General features: G+C 47.9%; 8 protein-coding genes and 1 non-coding gene across 9 annotated transcripts; 4 read left to right on the forward strand and 5 right to left on the reverse strand.

The window, feature by feature from the left end:
• Positions 1-1,112: 1,112 nt before the first annotated feature.
• C8Q69DRAFT_472876 (hypothetical protein) lies at positions 1,113-3,452 on the forward strand. The gene is made up of 6 exons (XM_028631002.1): positions 1,113-1,316; positions 1,397-1,480; positions 1,547-1,751; positions 1,811-2,014; positions 2,067-3,084; positions 3,161-3,452. The coding sequence occupies exons 1-6, from the start codon at positions 1,233-1,235 to the stop codon at positions 3,282-3,284; spliced, it is 1,719 nt and encodes a 572-aa protein (XP_028483792.1). The 5' UTR covers positions 1,113-1,232; the 3' UTR covers positions 3,285-3,452.
• A 219-nt stretch (positions 3,453-3,671) lies between these two features.
• Positions 3,672-4,901, reverse strand: C8Q69DRAFT_317913 (hypothetical protein). Its single transcript, XM_028627330.1, has 2 exons — positions 3,869-4,901; positions 3,672-3,812 (listed from the first exon to the last, which is right to left on the reverse strand). Exons 1-2 carry the CDS (start codon positions 4,743-4,745, stop codon positions 3,712-3,714), a joined length of 978 nt encoding a protein of 325 aa, XP_028483793.1. The 5' UTR covers positions 4,746-4,901; the 3' UTR covers positions 3,672-3,711.
• An 840-nt stretch (positions 4,902-5,741) lies between these two features.
• Positions 5,742-6,692, reverse strand: C8Q69DRAFT_522611 (nucleoside phosphorylase domain-containing protein; the record flags this gene model as incomplete). Its single annotated transcript, XM_028633550.1, has 1 exon — positions 5,742-6,692. The coding sequence occupies one exon, from the start codon at positions 6,690-6,692 to the stop codon at positions 5,751-5,753; it is 942 nt and encodes a 313-aa protein (XP_028483794.1). The 3' UTR covers positions 5,742-5,750.
• A 2,229-nt stretch (positions 6,693-8,921) lies between these two features.
• On the reverse strand, positions 8,922-9,555 carry C8Q69DRAFT_472884 (hypothetical protein). Its single transcript, XM_028631003.1, has one exon. The coding sequence runs from the start codon at positions 9,528-9,530 to the stop codon at positions 9,039-9,041; it is 492 nt and encodes a 163-aa protein (XP_028483795.1). The 5' UTR covers positions 9,531-9,555; the 3' UTR covers positions 8,922-9,038.
• Positions 9,556-12,341: 2,786 nt separating this feature from the next.
• On the reverse strand, positions 12,342-12,412 carry C8Q69DRAFT_t101. Its single transcript has one exon. It is a non-coding gene; the product is annotated as a tRNA-Gly (tRNA).
• Positions 12,413-12,544: 132 nt separating this feature from the next.
• On the forward strand, positions 12,545-14,206 carry C8Q69DRAFT_472895 (MAGE family-domain-containing protein). The gene is made up of 3 exons (XM_028631004.1): positions 12,545-12,701; positions 12,800-13,187; positions 13,330-14,206. Exons 1-3 carry the CDS (start codon positions 12,675-12,677, stop codon positions 13,974-13,976), a joined length of 1,062 nt encoding a protein of 353 aa, XP_028483796.1. The 5' UTR covers positions 12,545-12,674; the 3' UTR covers positions 13,977-14,206.
• A 119-nt stretch (positions 14,207-14,325) lies between these two features.
• On the reverse strand, positions 14,326-15,639 carry C8Q69DRAFT_318005 (ankyrin repeat protein). Its single transcript, XM_028627331.1, has 3 exons — positions 15,306-15,639; positions 15,064-15,241; positions 14,326-14,997 (listed from the first exon to the last, which is right to left on the reverse strand). The coding sequence occupies exons 1-3, from the start codon at positions 15,318-15,320 to the stop codon at positions 14,675-14,677; spliced, it is 516 nt and encodes a 171-aa protein (XP_028483797.1). The 5' UTR covers positions 15,321-15,639; the 3' UTR covers positions 14,326-14,674.
• Positions 15,640-15,734: 95 nt separating this feature from the next.
• Positions 15,735-16,821, forward strand: C8Q69DRAFT_472901 (putative RNA polymerase III subunit C11). Its single transcript, XM_028631005.1, has 4 exons — positions 15,735-15,986; positions 16,072-16,281; positions 16,351-16,445; positions 16,501-16,821. The coding sequence occupies exons 1-4, from the start codon at positions 15,974-15,976 to the stop codon at positions 16,534-16,536; spliced, it is 354 nt and encodes a 117-aa protein (XP_028483798.1). The 5' UTR covers positions 15,735-15,973; the 3' UTR covers positions 16,537-16,821.
• Positions 16,822-17,541: 720 nt separating this feature from the next.
• Positions 17,542-19,679, forward strand: C8Q69DRAFT_472904 (putative translation elongation factor EF-1 alpha subunit). The gene is made up of 6 exons (XM_028631006.1): positions 17,542-17,730; positions 17,815-17,885; positions 17,944-18,002; positions 18,191-18,329; positions 18,390-19,427; positions 19,487-19,679. Exons 1-6 carry the CDS (start codon positions 17,726-17,728, stop codon positions 19,555-19,557), a joined length of 1,383 nt encoding a protein of 460 aa, XP_028483799.1. The 5' UTR covers positions 17,542-17,725; the 3' UTR covers positions 19,558-19,679.
• Positions 19,680-21,540: the final 1,861 nt, after the last annotated feature.

Below are 21,540 nucleotides of genomic sequence, written 5' to 3' on the forward strand. Positions count from 1 at the left end.
AATCATAATTGTCCATCTAAGTCCTGCAGTCGGAGACTGGCGTCAACGAGTTGTTCCTTCGGAAGCGCCCTATATCAACTATCGGTAATTTCCGCCACCGCAAGGACATACTAACGCAAATCCAGCACTCATCTTCGTTCTATCCCTATCTCATCTTGAACTTGGCTTGGGCTTGGATTGGACGCAAAAAATCAATGATTTTCTTAATCTACGCATGGGAGGTCTTTTTTTTTCTTTTTCATAGTGCGGGAAGCCGACGCGTTGTGCAGTCTAGCTCTAGTAGTCATGATGCACGAGGACGCGATGCAACCGAGGCCCAGTCTCTGTATTCTGACTGATCTAGTCGAACGAACCGTTCCTGAAGGGTCGAGGACTCCATGTGGCTGTCTGGGATATGGAGGAACTGCCGGATTCGTGGGGGGGTATTATCTGTAATACTCTCTGGAAGATACATATCTCCATATCGTCCTGGCTGCAGTGGCGCATGGACTTTCTTTGCAGCTTTTCTGGTTCCATCTTGCGCTAACATCTAATATGCCGTGTAACCCTCCGACGGATGATCTTTGAGTTGTCAATCGACCGTCGAGCTATCTCCCAAAGTGGCTTCTACGGCATCGAGTGAGCACGCGAGCCCTCAAAGAACTAGAGTCTTTCATGAGGCCACTTGCTATGCGTAACTCTGGCCCTATGAGAGTGTTCGGATTGGCCAACATGCTAAGCTCTGAAAGTTTTCGATCTATGCTGGAATGTATAATGATTACTCTGTGCGACAACCTAACGCGATACCCCTGACGGGGTTAACAAGGCTACCATCTTATTCCTTCTTATCTTTGCACGGGGTCTTCCATCGGTCTTCCATACATCCCAAGTCTAGTCAGCTTGGGCTGACAGGCGCACATGGTAACCCCACACAGATGCACAGGGTGGTACTCTATTTGCATGTTCGCACGCCCTTGTGGCTGACTCGACGGATGATAAGGAAACATGCAGATCGTTTATTTCTGAAAACGGCCATTTCCATGTGGGCTCTAGGATATCATTGTGGAACGACTGTCCGTGGCTTGAATGATATAGAGCCAGTCCGGCACTCATTCACCTGCCTCGGATCTTGGGAATCCTGTCTCTTACATTTCCTGTCTTTTCATTAGAGAATTGAGTTCACACCCAGCTGTGGTTTTGTTCATGTCTTAATTTCCAGAGTTGTTACAAGTCCACTATTGCCTACCGTAATCATGGGTCAATGGACTGAACGACTCGATCGTGCCGTGGCCGATAGTGCCTTTGGCCGTCGGTTCAGGTTGGAGAGGTCAGGGCATGTATGTCCATATGCCAACTATTGGCTATCAGTATCATTGATATATGATCCCGGATGTCCATACTCACATACATTCTGCAGAGACGTGAGCGCAAAGGATCGCGTTTCTCGACAGAAATCCGTGCTGGTCTTGCTACCTTCTTCGCAATGGCATATATCATTTCGGTATGTAATAGCAGGCCACATCGTTCCACAATTTCACCAAACATGACGATTAATATACCTCTCTAGGTTAATGCCACAATCTTGACAGACTCAGGGGGCACATGTGTTTGCACAGATACGAAGGACCCGACGTGTGCAACTGACGTCGAATACAATCTTTGTCTGAACGTGATCCGACGAGACCTCATCACGGCAACAGCCGCAATCGCTGCGCTATCTACATTCTCTATGGGAGTCTTTGCCAACATGCCCATAGCTTTGGCACCTGGAAGTATGTCTAACAGAACATGGACTACTTCACGAGCACCCCCAAGATCTAACTTCTCATAGTGGGATTGAATGCTTATTTCGCATACAACGTCGTCGGTTTCCATGGAACCGGACCAGTTCCATACAGATTGGCTTTAACCTCAGTTTTCCTTGAAGGATTCGTTTTCGTTGGACTCTCCATTTTGGGCTTGCGTCAGTGGCTTGCAAGGGCTATTCCACGGTCCATTAAGCTAGCATCAAGCGTTGGAATCGGGTTGTATCTCTGTGCGTATTTGGAATAACAACCCTGATGAGTCCGTTGGCTAACAAATTAAAGCTCTAATCGGCTTGACGTATAGCGCTGGCATTGGCGCCATTACGGGCGACACGAGTACTCCTATCGCTATTGCTGGCTGTAGGCAAAGTGATATGTTAGAAGACGGTACCTGCCCGTCATGGGCCAAAATGCGCAATCCGACTCTGTGGATCGGTATCTTTTGCGGCGGTATCTTGACCTGTATCCTGCTGATGTACAGGATCAAAGGCGCCATCATTGCTGGAATTTTACTCGTTTCCATAATCTCGTGGCCGCGCGATACAAGTATCACTTATTTCCCTCACACCCCCGAAGGAGACAATTCATTCGACTTCTTCAAGAAGGTCGTCACTTTTCATCGGATCGAGAAGACACTTAACGCGCAGAACTTTGACCTTGCCGGCGTCAGCGGACAGCTTGGACTCGCTTTCATCACATTTCTCTACGTCGACATCCTCGACTGCACAGGTACGCTATATTCAATGGCTCGCTTCGCGGGCGCAATCGACCAAGAGACACAAGACTTTGAAGGTTCATCCGTCGCGTATCTTGTGGACGCGTTCAGCATTTCAATCGGTTCTTTGTTCGGCTCATCCCCCGTAACAGCCTTTGTTGAATCTGGAGCTGGCATCTCCGAAGGCGGCATGACAGGTATAACCGCCATGGTAACCGGTCTTTGCTTCTTTATCTCAGTATTCTTCGCGCCCATCTTCGCTTCCATCCCTCCCTGGGCCACCGGTTGCACATTAGTCCTCGTCGGCTCCATGATGACGAAAGCGGCCCCGGAGATCAACTGGTTATACCTCGGTGATGCCGTTCCTGCATTTGTGACATTGGCCGTAATGCCGTTCACTTATTCCATAGCATATGGTCTCATCTCCGGCATCGTCACGTATGTGATCCTTAATACGTTCACTTGGCTCGTTGATAAAGTCTCAGGCGGTCGCATCACCCCTGCCAACAGACATCTGAAAGATCCATGGACATACAAGATCCCCGGTGGCATACTTCCAGCTTGGATTGTGCGCCTCGCTCGCGGGTCAGTGCTCTTTGATACTGCGTTTTCGTGGTTGTTTTTAGATCGCAAATACTGATTTTATGCGCCCATTTTATAGGAAGAAGGATTTCTGGCGCGAGGAACCGAAAGAAAGTAGAATTACATCGTCTGTTTACACGCTATCTTTTCGGGGTGCAGCGCCAGGAACGGTCGTCGCGTTGGATACTGTTGTGGATAAGTAGATGGCTTCTGGCGACTTAAATGTCAACGCAGAAGACCTTATAACGAGGGGGTCTAAGTTTATTCCCAACTCGCAGAGGTATAATGGATAAACTACTTGATATTGGTTAGTTAGCTACAATATTGGTAAGAGTACGACTTGACGCAGATATACATATAGAGATTTCTATTCAGTCTTCTTACTGCTAGCAATGCAATGTTATCATACAATCTGGTATCAGAGCAAAACTATTTCGAGACAATTTGGTCGACATCAATGTTGGGCCGCATGTTCTGAATCCCAACAATACGTCCACGACAAGGAGTTGACGGCTTGTCCTCAGCAAACAAAGTATCATACAATCTGGTAATAGAGCGAAACTGCTTCAAGACAATTTGGAGACATCAATATTGGGCGGCATATTCTCAATCCCAACAATACGTCCAGAGCTAGCTTCGCGATGCTGAACAGGAGGGCTTGACGGCTTGTGCTCGGCAAGGAAAGTAACCCCAGGTAGACCCTGGATGCGAAGGAAAGCGGTATAAGGAGCCTCAAAAATAAACAACATCGAGTTCGTTTCCTTCACGTATTCGAGTTTTAACGTACAGTCTCCTTCGAGATTGGCGATCCATGCTGATAGTTGTTCTAACTGTTGTGCATCGTACGTGTAAGAAACGTGGATGGAAAAGGTGGCCGCAAGGTGTGCAACCGGTTGATTGATAAGTCCCATAATAGAATTCGACATTGCAGCCGAGTTCGGATTGAGAGGCAGTTTAATGGACCCGACTCCTAGCAAAGACGCGTGACACGGCTTTTTTAGCGGAGAAATACGTCGAAGTTCACTAATGACATCCGTAAACTCGACATATTGGTGGCACATCTGCGCTCTCTGGCGGATCTCGATGAACAATTTGGATGTCAGCGATGCTTTCACTGTGGACTCAAAGGCAATTGGATCTCTTTCGTCACCCGCGGTAATGATTTCGACAAGCCGGGCTCCGGGTTTCATCGTTCGGCTCGCTAAAAAGCTCCAACAGCAGTCAAAAATGACAAGGATATCAACGTCCACCTGGTCATCATACGTTTGAAATGCTTGCAAGACTGCAGATGCTTTCATAACTTTCCCCGATGAATTGGTGAGGAGTAGTTCGTCACCACCAGCACTGGCCGCTCCGTGTCCCGCGTAGTGGACTACGACGACACTTCTTCCTTGTGCTTTCCACGCGGGCATCGTAAGCTTTTCATTGAGTTCCTGGGTCAAAAACCACCCAGGTTGTGCCTGACGTGAGCCAATGACTAATTCGTGTGGCTCTGGAAATCCGAGTATGTCCATCATTGACTTGAAACTTTGAAAGTCACGCTCCGCCCCAGTATTATCATCGGACCAACGGAAATGAAACGAGTAGCAATTCTGATAGACCGTCTCCCGTCTCTTGATGGCAGCCTGGAGGACGGTTTCGAGTTCACCTCTCGAGAGAGACATTTTGTTGGGTTGATGGTACAAGATAACAAAGATCAATATAGGTATTCAGTGTCTTTGCCGTTCGATCAAGAGCTGTACTCAATAAAGGTCCAGGATACGACAGATACCCTTTGAGAGGATAAAAACGACAGGATTATCTTGAAAGGAGTTGGGGAAAGAAAGCAATCATGCAAGGTTGGATCGAGTTTGAGTGTCCTAGGTTGAAGGGCCCGATGGAAGGAGCGACTATATACTTGACAGGGTGGTAGCCTAGTGGGCACCTGCCTATAATTTGTATACCTCGGTTCCATAAGGGTTCCTGATCCGCCTTCGATTACGGCACGGCAGGGTTAAATTTCCTGGTTACATGCTGATATCGTGTACGGTATTTTAGGTAGCAAAGTCTCTTCCGTGAATTTAGGCTCATCATTCTGGACGAGTTGTGCGGAAGTGATATTATCTGAGTATCTTTCTGTCGGGTGGCTGGAATACATACTAGACTCCTGAGATCGTCAAGCGGAAAGAAGTAGAATATGACTCTGATGTAAGGCGCACTCCATATTGCTGTACTCCTACCTAAAATAGCGGTAGACTTTAAGAGTGATAATATAATGCAGATAGTTCTGCATTAAGGAGTATATAAAACACGCATCAGGGACTTGTGCATTTTGCCAACGTATATTGCTATTGAAGCTGACACCGGTCCTATGCCCTACCATAATTCCCACAGTCAATGTCAGCTACGGTATATGTGAGAATACAATCTACTCAAGTCCAAAGTAAATCATTGAAAGCATTATTTCATAATTGTCTAAGCTTCTACAAAGGAAGTGCAAAGTCTTTATATGGCGATTATTACGTGATAGATATAACCCACTTCTCCTTGATTCTACCGTCTGTCTCCGCCTATTTCTTACCAGCCTGCTGAGTAGCCTTAGTGACCTCTCCAAACGGACGGATTTCCGCACAAATTGATTATTTTTGAACACGAATTGCAGGTTTTATAAGGAAAACACTAACCTTCATCTACTCAATATACCAAGGGAAGAGCCAGGTGAGCTTTTCCCTAGCATCGGCACTCCAATGATGAGGAGGGGTGCTAATAGCAAACTTCATAGAGCCAGCCAGATGCTTAGCCTGCACAAGTTCAGTATGCTCTTTTTTAGCAAGTTCATCAAGAACAGCAGTGATAAAGTGCTTTGCATTAAGCGCGTTGGCTTTCATATTACCCATGACCATCTCAACGGTAACATCCTCAGTCGACTCGTACCAGCAGTCATAGTCCGTTGACATACAGATCATTTGGTATGCGATTTCGGCTTCACGGGCAAGTTTAGCCTCTGGAAGAGCGGACATGTTAATAATGCTACCACCCCAAGAGCGATATAGGTTGCTTTCAGCGCGCGTAGAGAACTGAGGGCCCTCCATGCAAATCAACGTGCCACGGTCATGCAGCACAACACCCTCTCCCTCTAAGCTGTGTCCGCAAGCTCGAACAACCTTGGCAATGCCCTCATCGAATGGTTCACCGAAGGGGACGTGAGCAACAGCACCTCCTTCGAAGAAGGTGAATGGCCTGATACCCCTGGTTCTATCAATAATCTGGTCTGGGACCACAAAGTCGCGAGGCTTAATATACTCCTGTAAGCTTCCCACAGCAGAGAAAGCAATAATAGTCCGGACGCCGATAGATCGAAGAGCAGCGATATTAGCACGAGCAGGCATCTCGTGAGGGGTGATCTGATGGTGAAGACCATGACGGCTCAAAAAGGCGATAGCGATAGACACATCCTTGCCGTCAGTCGAGCACTTGTGGTGAAGGATAATGATAGGAGCGGAGGGCTTGCCCCAGGGAGTCAAAATATCTAGGGTCGCAACCTGCGTGAAACCCGGGAGTTCTCTGAGTCCAGTACCGCCGATGACGGCGATTCTGACAGGCTCTTTGTATTCCTTGGGGATGGCGACCATCTTTCTTGCCTGTTCGAGTGGTATCTCGTTGAGTGGTGGATCGAAGCCTGTGCCGTGATGGTCCAAGATAATAAGGATTAGTATGGATATTCAGTGTTTTGTTGTGGTATAAGGTTACCTTAATGGGCGTTTGAGGAGAAAGAAATGATGGGGCTTGAATCGAGTTTGAGGGGTCGCAGACAATAAGTGTCCGAGGTTGAAGGCCTGATGGAGGGAACAACTTGTAGTTGAGAGGATGGTAGCCTTGTAGGCACCTGGCCGTGACATGTAGACCTTTGATCTCGGTTCCCTAAGGGGTCCCGATCCGCGTTTGTTCATGGCACGGTACTTTCAAGTTTCATGGTCTATCCTCAGGGAAAAGGCACAGTATGATTCACATTCTGATATCGGTTCCTAGGTAACAATGTCTCTGCCGTGGATTTCTGATAAAGAAAAGGACCCTTGGTTTCAGCATTAAAACAGTCAGGCTGATGCTGCAGTCTGCTGAAGGCATCTCAGTTCGTCATACCTTGATCTCGACGTATCATCTCCTCGATAATATCATCAAGGATCTGATGGGGTATCGAAAGACGTAAACGAGTATATGCACTGAAGCGCCAGGTGCCCTTCTGCGAAACCACCTCGGATTCGCAACGAAGCGTCACTCCTGCTGAGAGTATGCGAGATAAAACAAAATTTATAAAGGGTAGACAAGCTGTAACGCTGAAACTCGCAGAACGTCACTCTCATGTGCATTTGGTAGAGGATCAAAGGTGTTACTCGATCTTTTCGTGAAGCTAATGAGCTCAAATCGCGCCTGGTTCGAGTTAGATCCCGTCAGCACGGAGAGTAATCCTCTTCTATTGTATAGGGAGAGTCTGAAAGCTTATCATCGTTGGAATGTTAAGTTACTATTCGACCTGGTCACCTCACTCACTCACGCTGCAGTAAGTAGGCACAAGACTACCTAGGTATCTAACTGAGGTATATTCTCGACGTAACTATCTAAAGCTTTATATACACATGTAATAATGTCGAAAAGAACGTTACGCGTTCTTTTCAATCCTTTTGACGGTCGAGTAGTGGGTAAGAGATGTAGAGGAGATGAGAAGTGAGGGACTGATCTTTCTTGGGATTGCCATGGGTGTACTCTGTATAGCGGTCAACGAGATCTTTAGAGTCCTCACACGTCAACCAGCGTTGGTTTGTCGATGGTCCTTCTAATCAGTCCCGCTTTACCGGGGAACTGAGACGCGTAGACGAGTTTCAGGATCATAACGGCGGATGCCCTTGACCTTAAAGATCTCCACAAGAGTCTGCACATGGCCCTCGTAGAGAGGGCAATTTGCCTCGATACCCAATCCCCAGTGGGGGTCAAGCGGCGCCACATCCATAATGGCCGTGAATCTGAAGCATTCACGGGCCTGCGCTTCAAGCTGAGATGTCTTCTGGCTGGCAACGGCGGGGGACTTTTCGTTCGCACGACGCCTTTTGGACCCCAGGGCTGGCTCGTCATTATTCTCGATATCATCGAACCAGGAGGGATATGCAAGGGCTCGATATTTGTCTCTGGATTTGCGACCGCTGATCTACTATACCGCCTGATTGGTAGTATTTCGATCACAGAGGCGATACCCTGGATCTTTGCTTGTCCCTCTGCCACCTCGATCAATCCGTCGAAGCACGGCGGCATTAAGCCATTGTTGGGAGTTGTGATGGTTCTGGTACCTTGTTCGCCAGACGGCCTAACGCACGAAACCATCCTTAAACTTGAATTTGGTTCATTAAACGTTTTTAGTAGACGCATCTATGAAGGTTATATTGAAAACTTATAATATGGTAAGGTGATACGCTTACCTTCTCCATATTTGACGGCTTTCGTGGTCGATCCTTCTCTTGGATAATCTATTGTATAGAAGTCGCTGAGCCAACATAGATATGGGTACGTGATACTTCGCTGATCGGCCAGATCAGATGAGCATATACACCGGCATCAGTAGTGTCTATCCAATCAACGCCTTTCAACTCATCAAACGTAAGAGGGGTTCCATCGGTATCGAGAAGACATTTTATATGATCCGGAGTGTGTGTATTGAAATAAAGTAGGAGGTACTCATCGTCCCAGACTTGTAGGGTGATGTTCCATTCCTCTGTCATTGCCAGCCTCCTGAGGGCGATGAGGGTTTGCAAGACTCGGGCTTGGAAGTTTTCATATATATGGACAGCTATTCTGATGAAAAACCAATATGTCAAGGTACTAACGAAGGGCTATCGATGAGTACAACTTCCGAAATGCCGTTGTAGGCGCGTCTGAATTTTGCCTGGCCGCCCTTCCACCGCAAGCACGGCACGGGCGGATTTCAGAAGCTATAGACTCAAAACAAACCACAGGAACGACACCATATCTTCCCGACTCCGAGTATTTTCCTCACTTCGTTTTGCACCGTCTTCACGGTCTGTAGGTCGTGGAAGAGGGTTGTACATATACTGCCAGAAGTTATTGTATGCATCGGACTCTGAAGACCGGCGAAATGGTACAAGATAACGAGAGCTGTCAAAATTATTCAGGTTTGGAAGCTGACTGGGCTCGTGGATGAGGAATATCTCGTGCCATCGTGGAGTCTCGCGTAACCTCGTCAGAGCATTAATCTGACGTCTCAGCTGTGCCTCGTTCTCCTCAAACGTTAAAGCTGTATTCATGAAATGAAGTAATTCGTTTGGCCTTGACACTTGCTTCCGATTACTTCCATGACCTTGATGGAAGGAATAATTCTTCGACTCTGCCTTGTTGATCCTGACTACGGCATAGACAGTCGAATCATCATAGATCACGAATGCGATCTGGATCAGTTTATCCATAAGCCGTTTGAAATGGATGTTGTTTACACGCCAGTCCAAATCCGCAAGCGCGTAAGCTAGCTTGAGGCTGCCCTCATGCACTATACGGATCTCATGCAGCTGCTCTGCATTCCAAGCCTTTAAATTGAGTATTGCGACAAATGCGACCACATGCGACAAGAATTGGAAGCTCTGCAATTAATTGCTGTGGGTTTTTGGCATTTTGAATTCCGGATTGAACCAGAAAAGAACGTGTATGAGGAGGTTTTTCACAATAGGCCCAAGTATTGTCTCGAACTCTTTATGCACCTATTAAGAATCCAAATCATAAAAGGCGTTTATTGTCGGAAGCAGACTGGGTTCGTGGTTCAAGAAGGCCAAATGCCAGTTTCGATTATCGCGTAATTTTCAGATTACGTCGATTTGTCTCCTCAAGGGCACTTTATTTTCCTCGAATTCGAGAGATAAAACGATAAATTTGAGAGGTTTGTTAGGAGTTGTCACAAAGTCCTCGAAACGTAGCGATTATTTCCCGTATATGACGATATGGATATCATCTTTGTGGATATCTGCGTGGTCGGGGATTGCAAAGCCATTATAGAAGATCTGGGAAATATGCTCATCTGGCATGAATACAATTTCAACTCGAGTACTGTCAGAGATGATAAGATTTGAATCTTTAAGGAAGTTCCCTGCGTTTTCAACCTCGTCCGGTCTGAGTGGCACCCGGACATGTATCTACCTCTTTTCCTGTGAATAGGAGGAGGTGACCATGAACAGGAAAATCCAAGAACGTAAGTTCTTCAGGGATTCGCCGAGGACTTGCCATGGACCCGCTCATGGTTTCCCTGCAAGTGTTCGGTAAGGGTCCTTCGCGCGTCATCTAGGCGCTTGACACGGTCGACTGCGTTTTCTGCTTCTCCCATTTGCGTGTCTTCGGCGACATCGAGGCGCGATTCGGGGATAAAGCCCATGAGTGCTTCCGCTGGTGCGATTCCGGTTGCGCTATGTCGGGATTTATTGTAGACCAGTTGCGCCACTGGCAATAGGCTGGCCCAGTTATCCTGCTCGAAGTTAGTATATGCTCGCAAGTAGTGCTCAAGTACCTGGTTTTGGTGCTCCGTCTGTCCATCGGTCTGCGGGTGGAAAGCGGTTGATAGACCGCGTTTTGCCCCTATGCGAGGCGGAGTGTCTCCCAGTACTTGCTCTTTTCGATAAAGCAGACAAACTTACATTAAGTGTCGGGGTGTGGCCATCCTGTGCCGTCTCCTGCAACTCTACCTTTAGTTGTACGGTGTCCCCCTGGTCTTCACAATGAAGTGCCTCGTGTTACAAATTGGGAAGTCAATATAAAAAGCGTCATTTTAAGTAGGGACGACGAGATGCATGAGCATATAGAGATCGCGATAAGGGACTGTTCAAACCAGAAAAAGAAGAGAGTATACGGCCCGAAGTCTTATCAAGAACAATCGAAAACATCTGGTACATATATACATTGAATAACTCAAAATATCTGGTACATATATACATTGAATAACTCAAGATAAGTAGTCAACAAAGGGGGGTTCATAAATGTATGTATATGTATATCTGATGAGAAAAAAATCGGAGGGCCAGAGAGGAAGATGGCTGTATTTATGTCCGAGAGATCTGGTCTCGAAGCGGGGTTTCAGCAATTCCTTCGCACTTACAGTCCGCGAATATAGGATTCATCAAATTGGCACCTCAATTGTCGGATCTCCCCTTTCCTCGGACGTCTCTATGAGGGGAATGCTGCGGGGTTGAGATGTGAATTTCCTTCTTTCGTGCATTCCTATCAGCCCTCACGGCTTCTGTGAAGACGAGCTGCAAACCTGCTGCAATCCGCTGCTCCTATCCTATACAAACCGGGTAGCAGCTGCAACGGGGAGCTACCTGGATCCACCTGTATGGGATCAAAGAAGACGGAGCTAGAACCGTAGAACAGTTTAGTTGGAGATTCAGTTCGGCTCCTGGCAGCTGCAATATTAGGATAGAGTCAGGGAACAGAGATAGCTGATAGGTTTCGGCGACCTCCAGCTCTCTGAGCAATTAAGAAATTATTCCCGTACAAGTGCTCCTCCAGAACCTTTGCTCCGTGATCCTAGATTTCCGCAGTTCCTCTATGACTTGCCCTGCCCTTGCAATACCGGCGGACCTCTCCATATTCTCTCGTCCTGGGAATGCTCTTATTCCCCTTAGCAAACTCGTCGGACATCCCACACATCGCATCATCTTCACTGGTTGTACAATGCAATTACTAACCCATTTCCATTCCCTTTTCGGGAATGCGCGTCAGTATCCCAGACATGTAGGGTAACTGCATTTCCCTCTCACCAAGAGCAAGGGAATGGCATGTGGAATACGTAGCACCCTCGTGCGTAACTGCCCGTCACTCTTCCGAATGATAGCCCTCCAGCCAGTAGGTTTCCAGCGGACCTCTCAGGATGAGAACAATGTCAGCTTGTCGTGCGTATATTTTACTGTTGTCCTAGAGTATTTGATATTTTATAGTCTTGGATTGAACGGCGTACATATACTGTCTATGAGATTCCTTACGTTACGCGAACTCACTACGGATATATATATTCCTAGACAGAGCTAGAGCGTGACTAGACTTCGCATCAGGCGAGCCGGTCGGTATGCATCAGATAGCGCGATTCTTATTTGCAGTCGAATGAGCATGTACTGTAGATGAAGTTACGCGCTAAATCCTTGGACGAAGCATCGACAGTACTTAGGTTCATTCATCTCCAGACGGCCAAAAAAAAGAGCGACAAGAATAGGAATGAAGAGCAAAAAAAGAAATCGCTTTGCATCATCCGTGAATCGAACACGGGCCTCGTCGATGGCAACGACGAATTCTACCACTAGACCAATGATGCTTGCTTGTTAGTGTGGTGGAGAAATTTGAATAATATCGAAGGCGAATGTGGGGTGGATAGTTGCTATCTCAACTGATAAACTTTGACGTCGCCAGGCAAGGTTAGAGTGCTTGCCAAGCGTCGCGCGTCTAACGCGTCGGGCGCGAACACGGACCATACTCAACTGCGCTTGAACAATATCGCAAGAGGCTATCAACTGTTAGTATCTTGGATTTGTTCTGTAACGGTACCAAAAGCTACGTGGTAGCATCAAATCGGCAACATGCCTCTTGTACGGAAACGGCGCGCAGTATGTTTCATCCTCATCGTTCCCGACTCCCTGCGCTCCTATGCACGGACGTATGTACATTAAAATGAAGTCGCATACTTATCAAGAGCGAATTACAGCAGCCAGAACCAGAAGCGAGCGAAGATGAAGCGTCTTCATCTTCTGAAGTGGGAGAACAGACACAGCATGATTCTCGACGCCAGCGACGACGAACTGACGATGTACAACCGGACGACTCTGGCGACTCCGAATCGTCCGGCAATGAGGTGGAGGCGCCTACTATGGTTGACGTGATGGTCAAGAAGATGGTGCGCCTGGCGCTGGCGAGCGAGTATTCACGACAACCGATCCGGCGCACCGATATTAGCGCGAAAGTTTTGGGAGAGCAAGGATCGCGACGGTTCAAGGCAGTTTTCGATGAGGCTCAGACAGTTCTAAGGAAGAGGTTTGGTATGGAGATGGTCGAATTACCAGGCAAGGAAAAGGTTACAATTAGCCAACGAAGAGGTGGGTTCTGGTATTTTCTCTTCTGTTCCTGGTGATAATGCAGGATTCGTGTTTTTTACTCCCTTCTCAACCTGCCCTGAACAACAAGCATGCTTTCCGAAAAGAAGTGCTTTATATGATTGATTAACTTATATCTATGCAGCTGCACAACGTGTCGAGAAGCAATCATCCGCTACGAAATCGTGGATACTAACAAGTACCCTTCCTCCCGCCTACCGAACTCCGACCATAATTCCACCGACGAAAGCCCCGTCATCATGGACCGAAAGTACCTACACTGCCCTTTACACCTTCATAATCTCCGTCATCAGCCTTAATGGAGGCTCTCTTCCGGAGCAAAAGCTCGATCGCTACCTGAGGCGTACCAATGCTGAAGCATACACACCGATCGACCGCACGGAACGGTTGTTGCAGCGGCTTTGCAAGGATGGGTATCTGGTTCGCAATCGAGAAATGGATGGTGGAGAGGAAGTGATTGAGTACATGGTTGGTCCTAGAGGAAAAATCGAAGTCGGGGAAAATGGTGTTGCTGGACTAGTCAGGGAGGTCTACGGGCGCCCGGACCCTGCTATGCTGAATGGCAATACGGCGAGTGCAGAAGACAAGGAGGAGATGGAAGAATTCGAAAGCAGACTCCGGAGGAGTCTTGGATTAGGAAAGCAGAAGCCAGAGAATAATTCTGGCGACCAGGCTGCAGAGACTCAAGCGAGAGGCCAAGGGGCGAGGCGTACTCGGAGACGCACCGGAGACGAAGAACCCGAAGAAGATGAGGAGGATAGTGATGTTTGAAATACCTCATCTCGATGTTGGAAATCTGGCGGTTGTCCGTTGCACTACGATATGATACCTTATATGATATCCCTTGTGAGCATGTTAGATCTGTACTGGTCCATTGTATAATACTTGATTTTTCTCTTGCAGTAATACGGACTTTGGACTAAGAGATGACGGCTGTGGAAATCGTTTGTCATGGATATTTGGGCAATTTTTTTTTTTTTTTTTTTGTTTTTCCTGGGACCACTCTATTCCAGCGTAGCTGTCATTGACAGTCGCACGTGGCTATCACCAGATCATTCAGGCAAGACGTAGATCGTCTAAGCAACCCGGATCGGGTCTACTGAGTTACTCTATAGTGAACAGACCAAGGAAATAGAAAGACAAAGGAGAAAAGAAACCAGGGACAAGGGCTATGAGCTTCATCTCTGTCGCCAGGTACTAAGTGACGCCATATTTGGGACAAGTTTGTCCGATGTAAAGTGAAATGGACAGCGAGGGAACTGATCGACCAGCTGCGAGATACTCAAGTTAACTCACAATCTTGATCGCGTCCTCAAACCGAAAACCATGCTTGACCTCAACACCAGTGTTGTAGTCCGTAAGATAGAAAAAGGACAGATACTGTTAGACTGTCGGCGGAAGATCGCCAAGATATCCACGGATCTGCCCTGTCCGACAGATGACCTAGGTCAGTTGTTCAGTATGACTTATCAGTCGCTGTCACTCGCACTGCCTTCATCGCCATCTTCATCGGCTTCTCTGACACCTTCATTGAGAATGTATTCGGCCTTCTGCAGCGCTAGCTTGATTTCGTCGTTGTCATAGACTAGGTCGATAGCCTTCTGACCGTGCTTATTCTTGACGCGGGGGTCGCATCCAGCCTCACACATCATCTCGATCATTTCAAGACCGAGCTTTGAATCCTTTTCGTTGGCAAAGCGAACAGCAGTGTGAAGGGGGGCTTCCTTATCGACACGCGTGAGAGGGTCGCATTCGAAATACTGGATATCGAAGAGGGCGTCCATGACATCGTCTATAATAATTATAGTCAGGAGTTTGTTCTCATCTCCCCAAGTTCAGCAAAGATTGGCGGACTCACAGCTTCCATACATGGCGCATATGTGGAGCGCATAGTTACCGAGAGCATCGGTGACGGAGTTGAAGAACTCGGCGATCTCTTCGTTCGACTTGTTTTCCATGCCATGAATAACCTGCTCGATCAGATGAGGCTGGTCACGGCGGCACGCCTCGACGACCAGCTCGCGAGGAGATGCACCCTGTTCGAATAGTCAGTATCTTAGTGCTGCCTAATAATGGCTTATAAACCCGACCGCCGCTCACCTCGTCGTCCGCCATTCTTGCTCTAGACCACGACAAAAATTGGCCTATATGAAAACAGGACCGTAGAAAGCGTACGCAGACGCGTAGATATCTTGCAGAAGGCCGATAAGTAGTTCTCTACACGATTGCGCTCGTATGCGGGGCAGGGATCGGAAGTAGCGGGGTGACGAGAGATGAGGACAGGGGAGCGCGTCACTGTGGGTTTAAATATTTCAAAAAGAGGCTAGAGTATATATGTACATATAAGCGAAATAACCAACTATAGCAATCTCGAAAAGCTGTCAGGTGGACTGGCAATTCCACCTGGACAGACTGTTGTTTTCTAAATGCTTTCTACAATCTACAAGATGGTTGACTATCCTGACTCCCTAAACATCGATAGCCGCTCGGAGTTGTAGATTATCCGTGCCGATATTTCTGCTTCCGATGCCCCACGTCGTACGCGCTGCCGGCGGTTGCCGCGCGGTTAGACAGTATTTCCCGCCCACTGATGATGCTGCACGATAAGAGCCCTATCAAAAGCTTTCTCGTGCACCAGGCTTGAAGCTGGCTAGGATGCTGAAGAAAGGTGTCATGAATATCTATCGTTCTTGACCAGTGCTGGATCATGTATTTATATTATATATCTTCAGACCTGACCTCTTCTTAATCTGAATCAATCCTCCAAGATGCCCTTGACCTGTGAGTCTTCTCCGTCTGAATGCTCGTCATTCCGCCACCTTAAAAATGAGTCTCTTGATGCTGATAGAGTCGATTACTGCTCTAGTTTGTCCCAACTGCAGCAACGTGCTGACTATCTCCCGCGCTGAGCCCTCCTCGCAATATCCTCTTGGCGTCAACCGTTTCGAATGCCGTACATGCCCTTACCAATATGTCCTGGATGTCGAATACTTCGAAAAGACAGACATGAAGCAGAAAGAGGTAGAGGATGTCTTTGGCGGCAAGGAGGAGTTTAAGAATGCGGATACGGTAGCAAGTGAGTTCCTCTGGGGTATCTACGCTGCTGGCATGAATCAGAAAGGCTAATGCAGCTGTCTTCTCACAGCCCAGTGTCCCGCGGAAGGGTGCAATGGAGAGCGGGCATACTTCTTCCAGCTCCAGATTCGTAGTGCCGATGAGCCTATGACCACATTCCTCAAGGTGCGCATTGTCTCTTACAGCTCTTGCTTGTTCTCTACTGATCTTAGGATGCCAGTGTACCTCATGCGGCACTCGATGGAGAGAAAACTGATCCGATATGATGGTACTCGTGCTTTTTTTTTTGGTGTTTCTTTGGATAAGAGTGAAACAGAACCTGATAGTGGGCTAGATGGATTAAGTGAGAGAGATCGTCTCGGCATGTCTACAATAGTAATGATAGATGATACCCCGCACTGTGAAACAGAAAGTAAAAATTTTTTGAAACCTGCGAAGCGGGATCCTACGGTGGCTAGGTGGAATCTTGGAATCCTTGTTTTTTTTTTTTTTTTCTTTTCTTTTATTGGGACCACAGCTACGTATCGTATTGACATCAAAGGAAAATTGTACAATTATTATTCCCCAATATACCTGCAGCCACCCGGTATCTGGATCTAGATCTTGAACTGTAACCTTGTCCTTTCCCGAAGACGGGATGTGGCAACAAAGAAAGAAAAATTCTTCGTCGAGGCTCCCACGGCGCCAATTCCAAAATAAAAGGAAGCTTGATGGATATGTCAATCACAGCCCCGCATCAAGCTCTTTTTGGCGACCGCGCCACTTGTTCGCTGGCGACGGATGGCAAATGGGAGGAGGGGCATCTGGTAAAAGCATGCAAACATGAGGGATAGCGCTTGCATCCAGGCCAGCGCAGCGGTGTGGGCTGCTGGCGTTGATGCCCAGTACACTGCATCGGGACCCGTTATTTGAGGGGAGGTTGATGGGCAGGAGAGTCAAGGAGAGTCCAAGGAGAGTCAGAAGAGTGGGGTCCGCAGCGAAAACTTCTACCAGGGTTCGCCGCTGGCTGGGCAGGCAGTCTTTTCTTGCCGCCAAAACAGCTGAGCTCTTTGGTCGAGTCCGCCAGCCGACAGTTACTACTAAGTGAAGATTCTGCGCTGGTGCCGCACAACCAGGGTGGGGCATCGTCCCCTCCACGGCCAATGGCACGCACGGCTGCGGGAGGGCTTGAGCCCGCCTGCTTAGTCGCCCTCTCGCTTGCCCCTCCATATAAGGATTTCCCCTCCTCCCCTCCCACAAGATTTTTTCCTTCTTTCTCCCCCTCGTCTGCTTCAGTACGTATAACTCCCCTCCCGTCCAGCTTCGCGCTTCCTCTTCCTTTCTTCTCACTAACCATCTGTCTCAGCACCTCTACGCATTCGGCCGTAGTATCTGAGCGCCCTCCGGAATCCTTCTAGTATCTTACAAAGACACTACAAGAATTCACATCTCACAACACCGCCGCCATGGGGTAAGCAGGACCTCGATTCCATCAAAAAAATCCATCGAGGATGGGCTTCATTCGGACTCGATAGCTAACTGATCTGTCTTACAGTAAGGAAGAGAAGTCCCACATCAACATCGTCGTCATTGGACACGTCGACTCCGGCAAGTCCACTACGACCGGTAAGACACCTCGATCCTGCTGCCTCGACGATTCCTACGATACTCATAAATTATACAGGTCACTTGATCTACAAGTGCGGTGGTATTGACCAGCGTACCATTGAGAAGTTCGAGAAGGTATGATTCTACTCGCACAAAAATTCTGATTTTTTTTTTCACTACCCCTCTTGTGGTGGGGGAGGGGTTGCGATCGGCGGTTTCAGGTGCACTAGCACCAACGGAGTCACCGCCTTCGACCTCTCTTTTGCTACCGGAGAGGTTAATCACCTCAGGTTTCCTTTCGCTGAAGCTAACTATCCCTATAGGAAGCCAACGAACTCGGAAAGGGTTCCTTCAAGTACGCCTGGGTTCTTGACAAGCTCAAGGCCGAGCGTGAGCGTGGTATCACCATCGACATTGCCCTCTGGAAGTTCCAGACCAGCAAGTATGAGGTCACCGTCATTGGTAAGTCGACTCGTCTACGTATGACTACTTGAACAGGACATTGCTAATCTTCACTCACAGACGCCCCCGGTCACCGTGACTTCATCAAGAACATGATCACTGGTACCTCCCAGGCTGACTGCGCTATCCTCATCATTGCCTCCGGTACTGGTGAGTTCGAGGCTGGTATCTCCAAGGATGGCCAGACTCGTGAGCACGCTCTGCTCGCCTTCACCCTTGGTGTCCGCCAGCTCATTGTTGCCCTCAACAAGATGGACACTGCCAAGTGGTCCCAGGACCGTTACAACGAGATTGTCAAGGAGACCTCCAACTTCATCAAGAAGGTCGGATACAACCCCAAGAGTGTCCCCTTCGTCCCCATCTCCGGTTTCCACGGTGACAACATGCTTGAGCCCTCCGCCAACTGCCCCTGGTACAAGGGTTGGGAGAAGGAGACCAAGGCCGGCAAGGTCACTGGTAAGACCCTCCTCGAGGCCATTGACGCCATCGAGCCCCCGGTCCGTCCCTCCAACAAGCCCCTCCGTCTTCCTCTCCAGGATGTCTACAAGATCTCCGGTATTGGAACAGTGCCCGTCGGCCGTGTCGAGACCGGTATCATCGCTCCCGGCATGGTCGTCACCTTCGCTCCTTCCAACGTCACCACTGAAGTCAAGTCCGTTGAGATGCACCACCAGCAGCTCAAGGAGGGTGTTCCCGGTGACAACGTTGGTTTCAACGTGAAGAACGTCTCCGTCAAGGAGGTTCGCCGTGGTAACGTCGCGGGTGACTCCAAGAACGACCCCCCCATGGCCGCCGCCTCTTTCAACGCTCAGGTCATCGTCCTGAACCACCCTGGTCAGATCTCGGCCGGTTACGCTCCCGTCCTTGACTGCCACACTGCCCACATTGCTTGCAAGTTCTCCGAGCTCCTCGAGAAGATCGACCGCCGTACCGGAAAGTCCACTGAGGACCACCCCAAGTTCATCAAGTCCGGTGACGCTGCCATCGTCAAGATGGTTCCCTCCAAGCCCATGTGTGTCGAGTCCTTCACCGACTACCCTCCTCTCGGTCGTTTCGCCGTCCGTGACATGCGTCAGACAGTCGCCGTTGGAGTAGTGAGTACGTATTTCCCTTTAAAACCCAGAATTCGTGTTCAAAAACTAATAATTCCGTTACAGAGTCCGTTGAGAAGTCCGCCGGTGGTGCCGGTAAGGTCACCAAGGCCGCCCAGAAGGCCACCAAGAAATAAGCGGAGAAACACGGCAGAATACGGGAGACATGGGTCATGTGAATCATGTAATGATCACGATGCAAAAACTCCGAGCTACTTCTGTAGAAGCTTAGACAATTATGAAATGATGTTTTCAATAATCCTTTTGAGACTTGAGTAGATTGTATTCGCGCGTAGACCGTAGCTAAGATTTGTCTCGGTGAGTAGTACAATTGTTAAGGTACATCATTACTATCATATATGATACGAGTACTTATGTGCTCCATGTGTACGCCATGAGTTCCCATAAGAATAGCCTCGATGCTCAACTGCAGTCACACCCTGTATAGTAGGCTTAGTAGCTAGAGCAAGTAAATTAAATACTAGAGATTAATCCCTGTAGATTAACCGGGTTTGAGTAATCTTGGAGCTAATGAAGATGCTTGATTGAGTTAACTACCTGTTATCTGGCCATTACTCTGCTGACTAAGCTGGCTGCTGGCGCTGGCGACCGCTACTGGAGCCCCCAGGGGCACCGAAATATCTTCTTATTTCTATGCGAATAAGTTGTATTAGAAGAACACAGAATCCATTTCAAGACCTATTAATAGCATCCTCTGATACGGGCATGCATAGCCGTATTATAATGTCTTTCTTATCTTTTAACTGTCTGGTTAGACAGACCACCAATCCTGGAAGTTGCTCGTTTACATTGCCATTAAAAGCGTGCTCATTATGCGGATCTTGTACCGGCACAAGATCTTAGAGGAGTAATGCTATATATGTCCACAGTTACGTAGACGCGAATGGCTCACTAAAAGAAATGGTGAGGTCGGCAGACCAATGCGGAGCGGTCCCAGTTTGAGATCAGTTTCTGGCATAAGTACTATATTCGAGAACTTTTGTTAATAGTGAAACGGAATTAACAAATGCTAGTTATATGGCAAGTCTGACCTGTGGGCAGCATGGCAGGGCATGTTGGACGTTGCGACTGGTATTAGTTCCACTCGCGATATAATTACCTCGCCAAAATATATGAGTTCTTTACCTAGACTCCTTAATACAGAACTATTTGCATAAAGCTGTTACTCTTAGTCTACGATATTTCCAGTTAGGAGTAGTAGTAGCGCTCGATTTAGCTGCTCTAGCTACTCAGCTCGCTATAAGTTTTTCTCTCTTATGTAGTAGATCTACAAGTAGCGTGATAAGTAGCAGTATATTCAAGACTGTACTGTACATACATGCATTGTTCCAGTCGCACTCTGCTGGTCACGTGACAGTTCCTTGTCGCCCTTGGGGCTAAGCCGCTCCGCGGTGCGATACCTCAGCTCTATATAGCGATATGGAGTGCGCTTTACATCGGGTGATATGTACTTCTTTCTGTTCGACGATCTCGAGAGTCTAGAATATATGCTTGTATTCTGGCTCTTCAACTATTTGCACATTTTGGAAACAGAGTGGGCAAAGATGAGTATAAGTCTGCGCAGTTTGAGAGAACACAACAAGGCAAGAACCGCCGTCGTTGGCACAATCGTTAAAGTTATGTCAAAACGTTCTACCACGCTCTAATCTGCTTCAGACCTTGGACTATTTGTGTATCTCTCCCCGACTCTTCTCTCTCTCTCTCTTTCTTTCCTTTCTTTTTTAACTGAAGGAGTGGGAGCTTATAATACCTAGGTACCTAACCTATTAGGGAAGAACACATAGTAGATGGCCCATACCACTAAAGCCACGACTAGCGCCAGGTAAGGAAATAAATCCTTTGAAGTCATAGAATAAATAGTTGATGTTGAAGGTACAGACTCTATCTGCGCCTGTTTCTGTTCAGATTGACAGAACCTACATTAATAGGTATGTATACTCATTTACCTTGTATAGATGTGCTAATGTCCGGCGCCGCTGACGCGTTCCATGTGGATGGATTGAATCATGCGCGAGACGCGTGATGGCAGACGCGCTTGCTTTCACCTTATGTCGAGTGTGCCAGTGCTTTCTTTCTTTCTCTCCTACCCACCCACTCCG

The sequence above is a fragment of the Paecilomyces variotii genome (genome assembly GCF_004022145.1).
Source record: "Paecilomyces variotii strain CBS 101075 chromosome Unknown C8Q69scaffold_8, whole genome shotgun sequence".
In the NCBI taxonomy this organism is placed as follows: domain Eukaryota; kingdom Fungi; phylum Ascomycota; class Eurotiomycetes; order Eurotiales; family Thermoascaceae; genus Paecilomyces; species Paecilomyces variotii.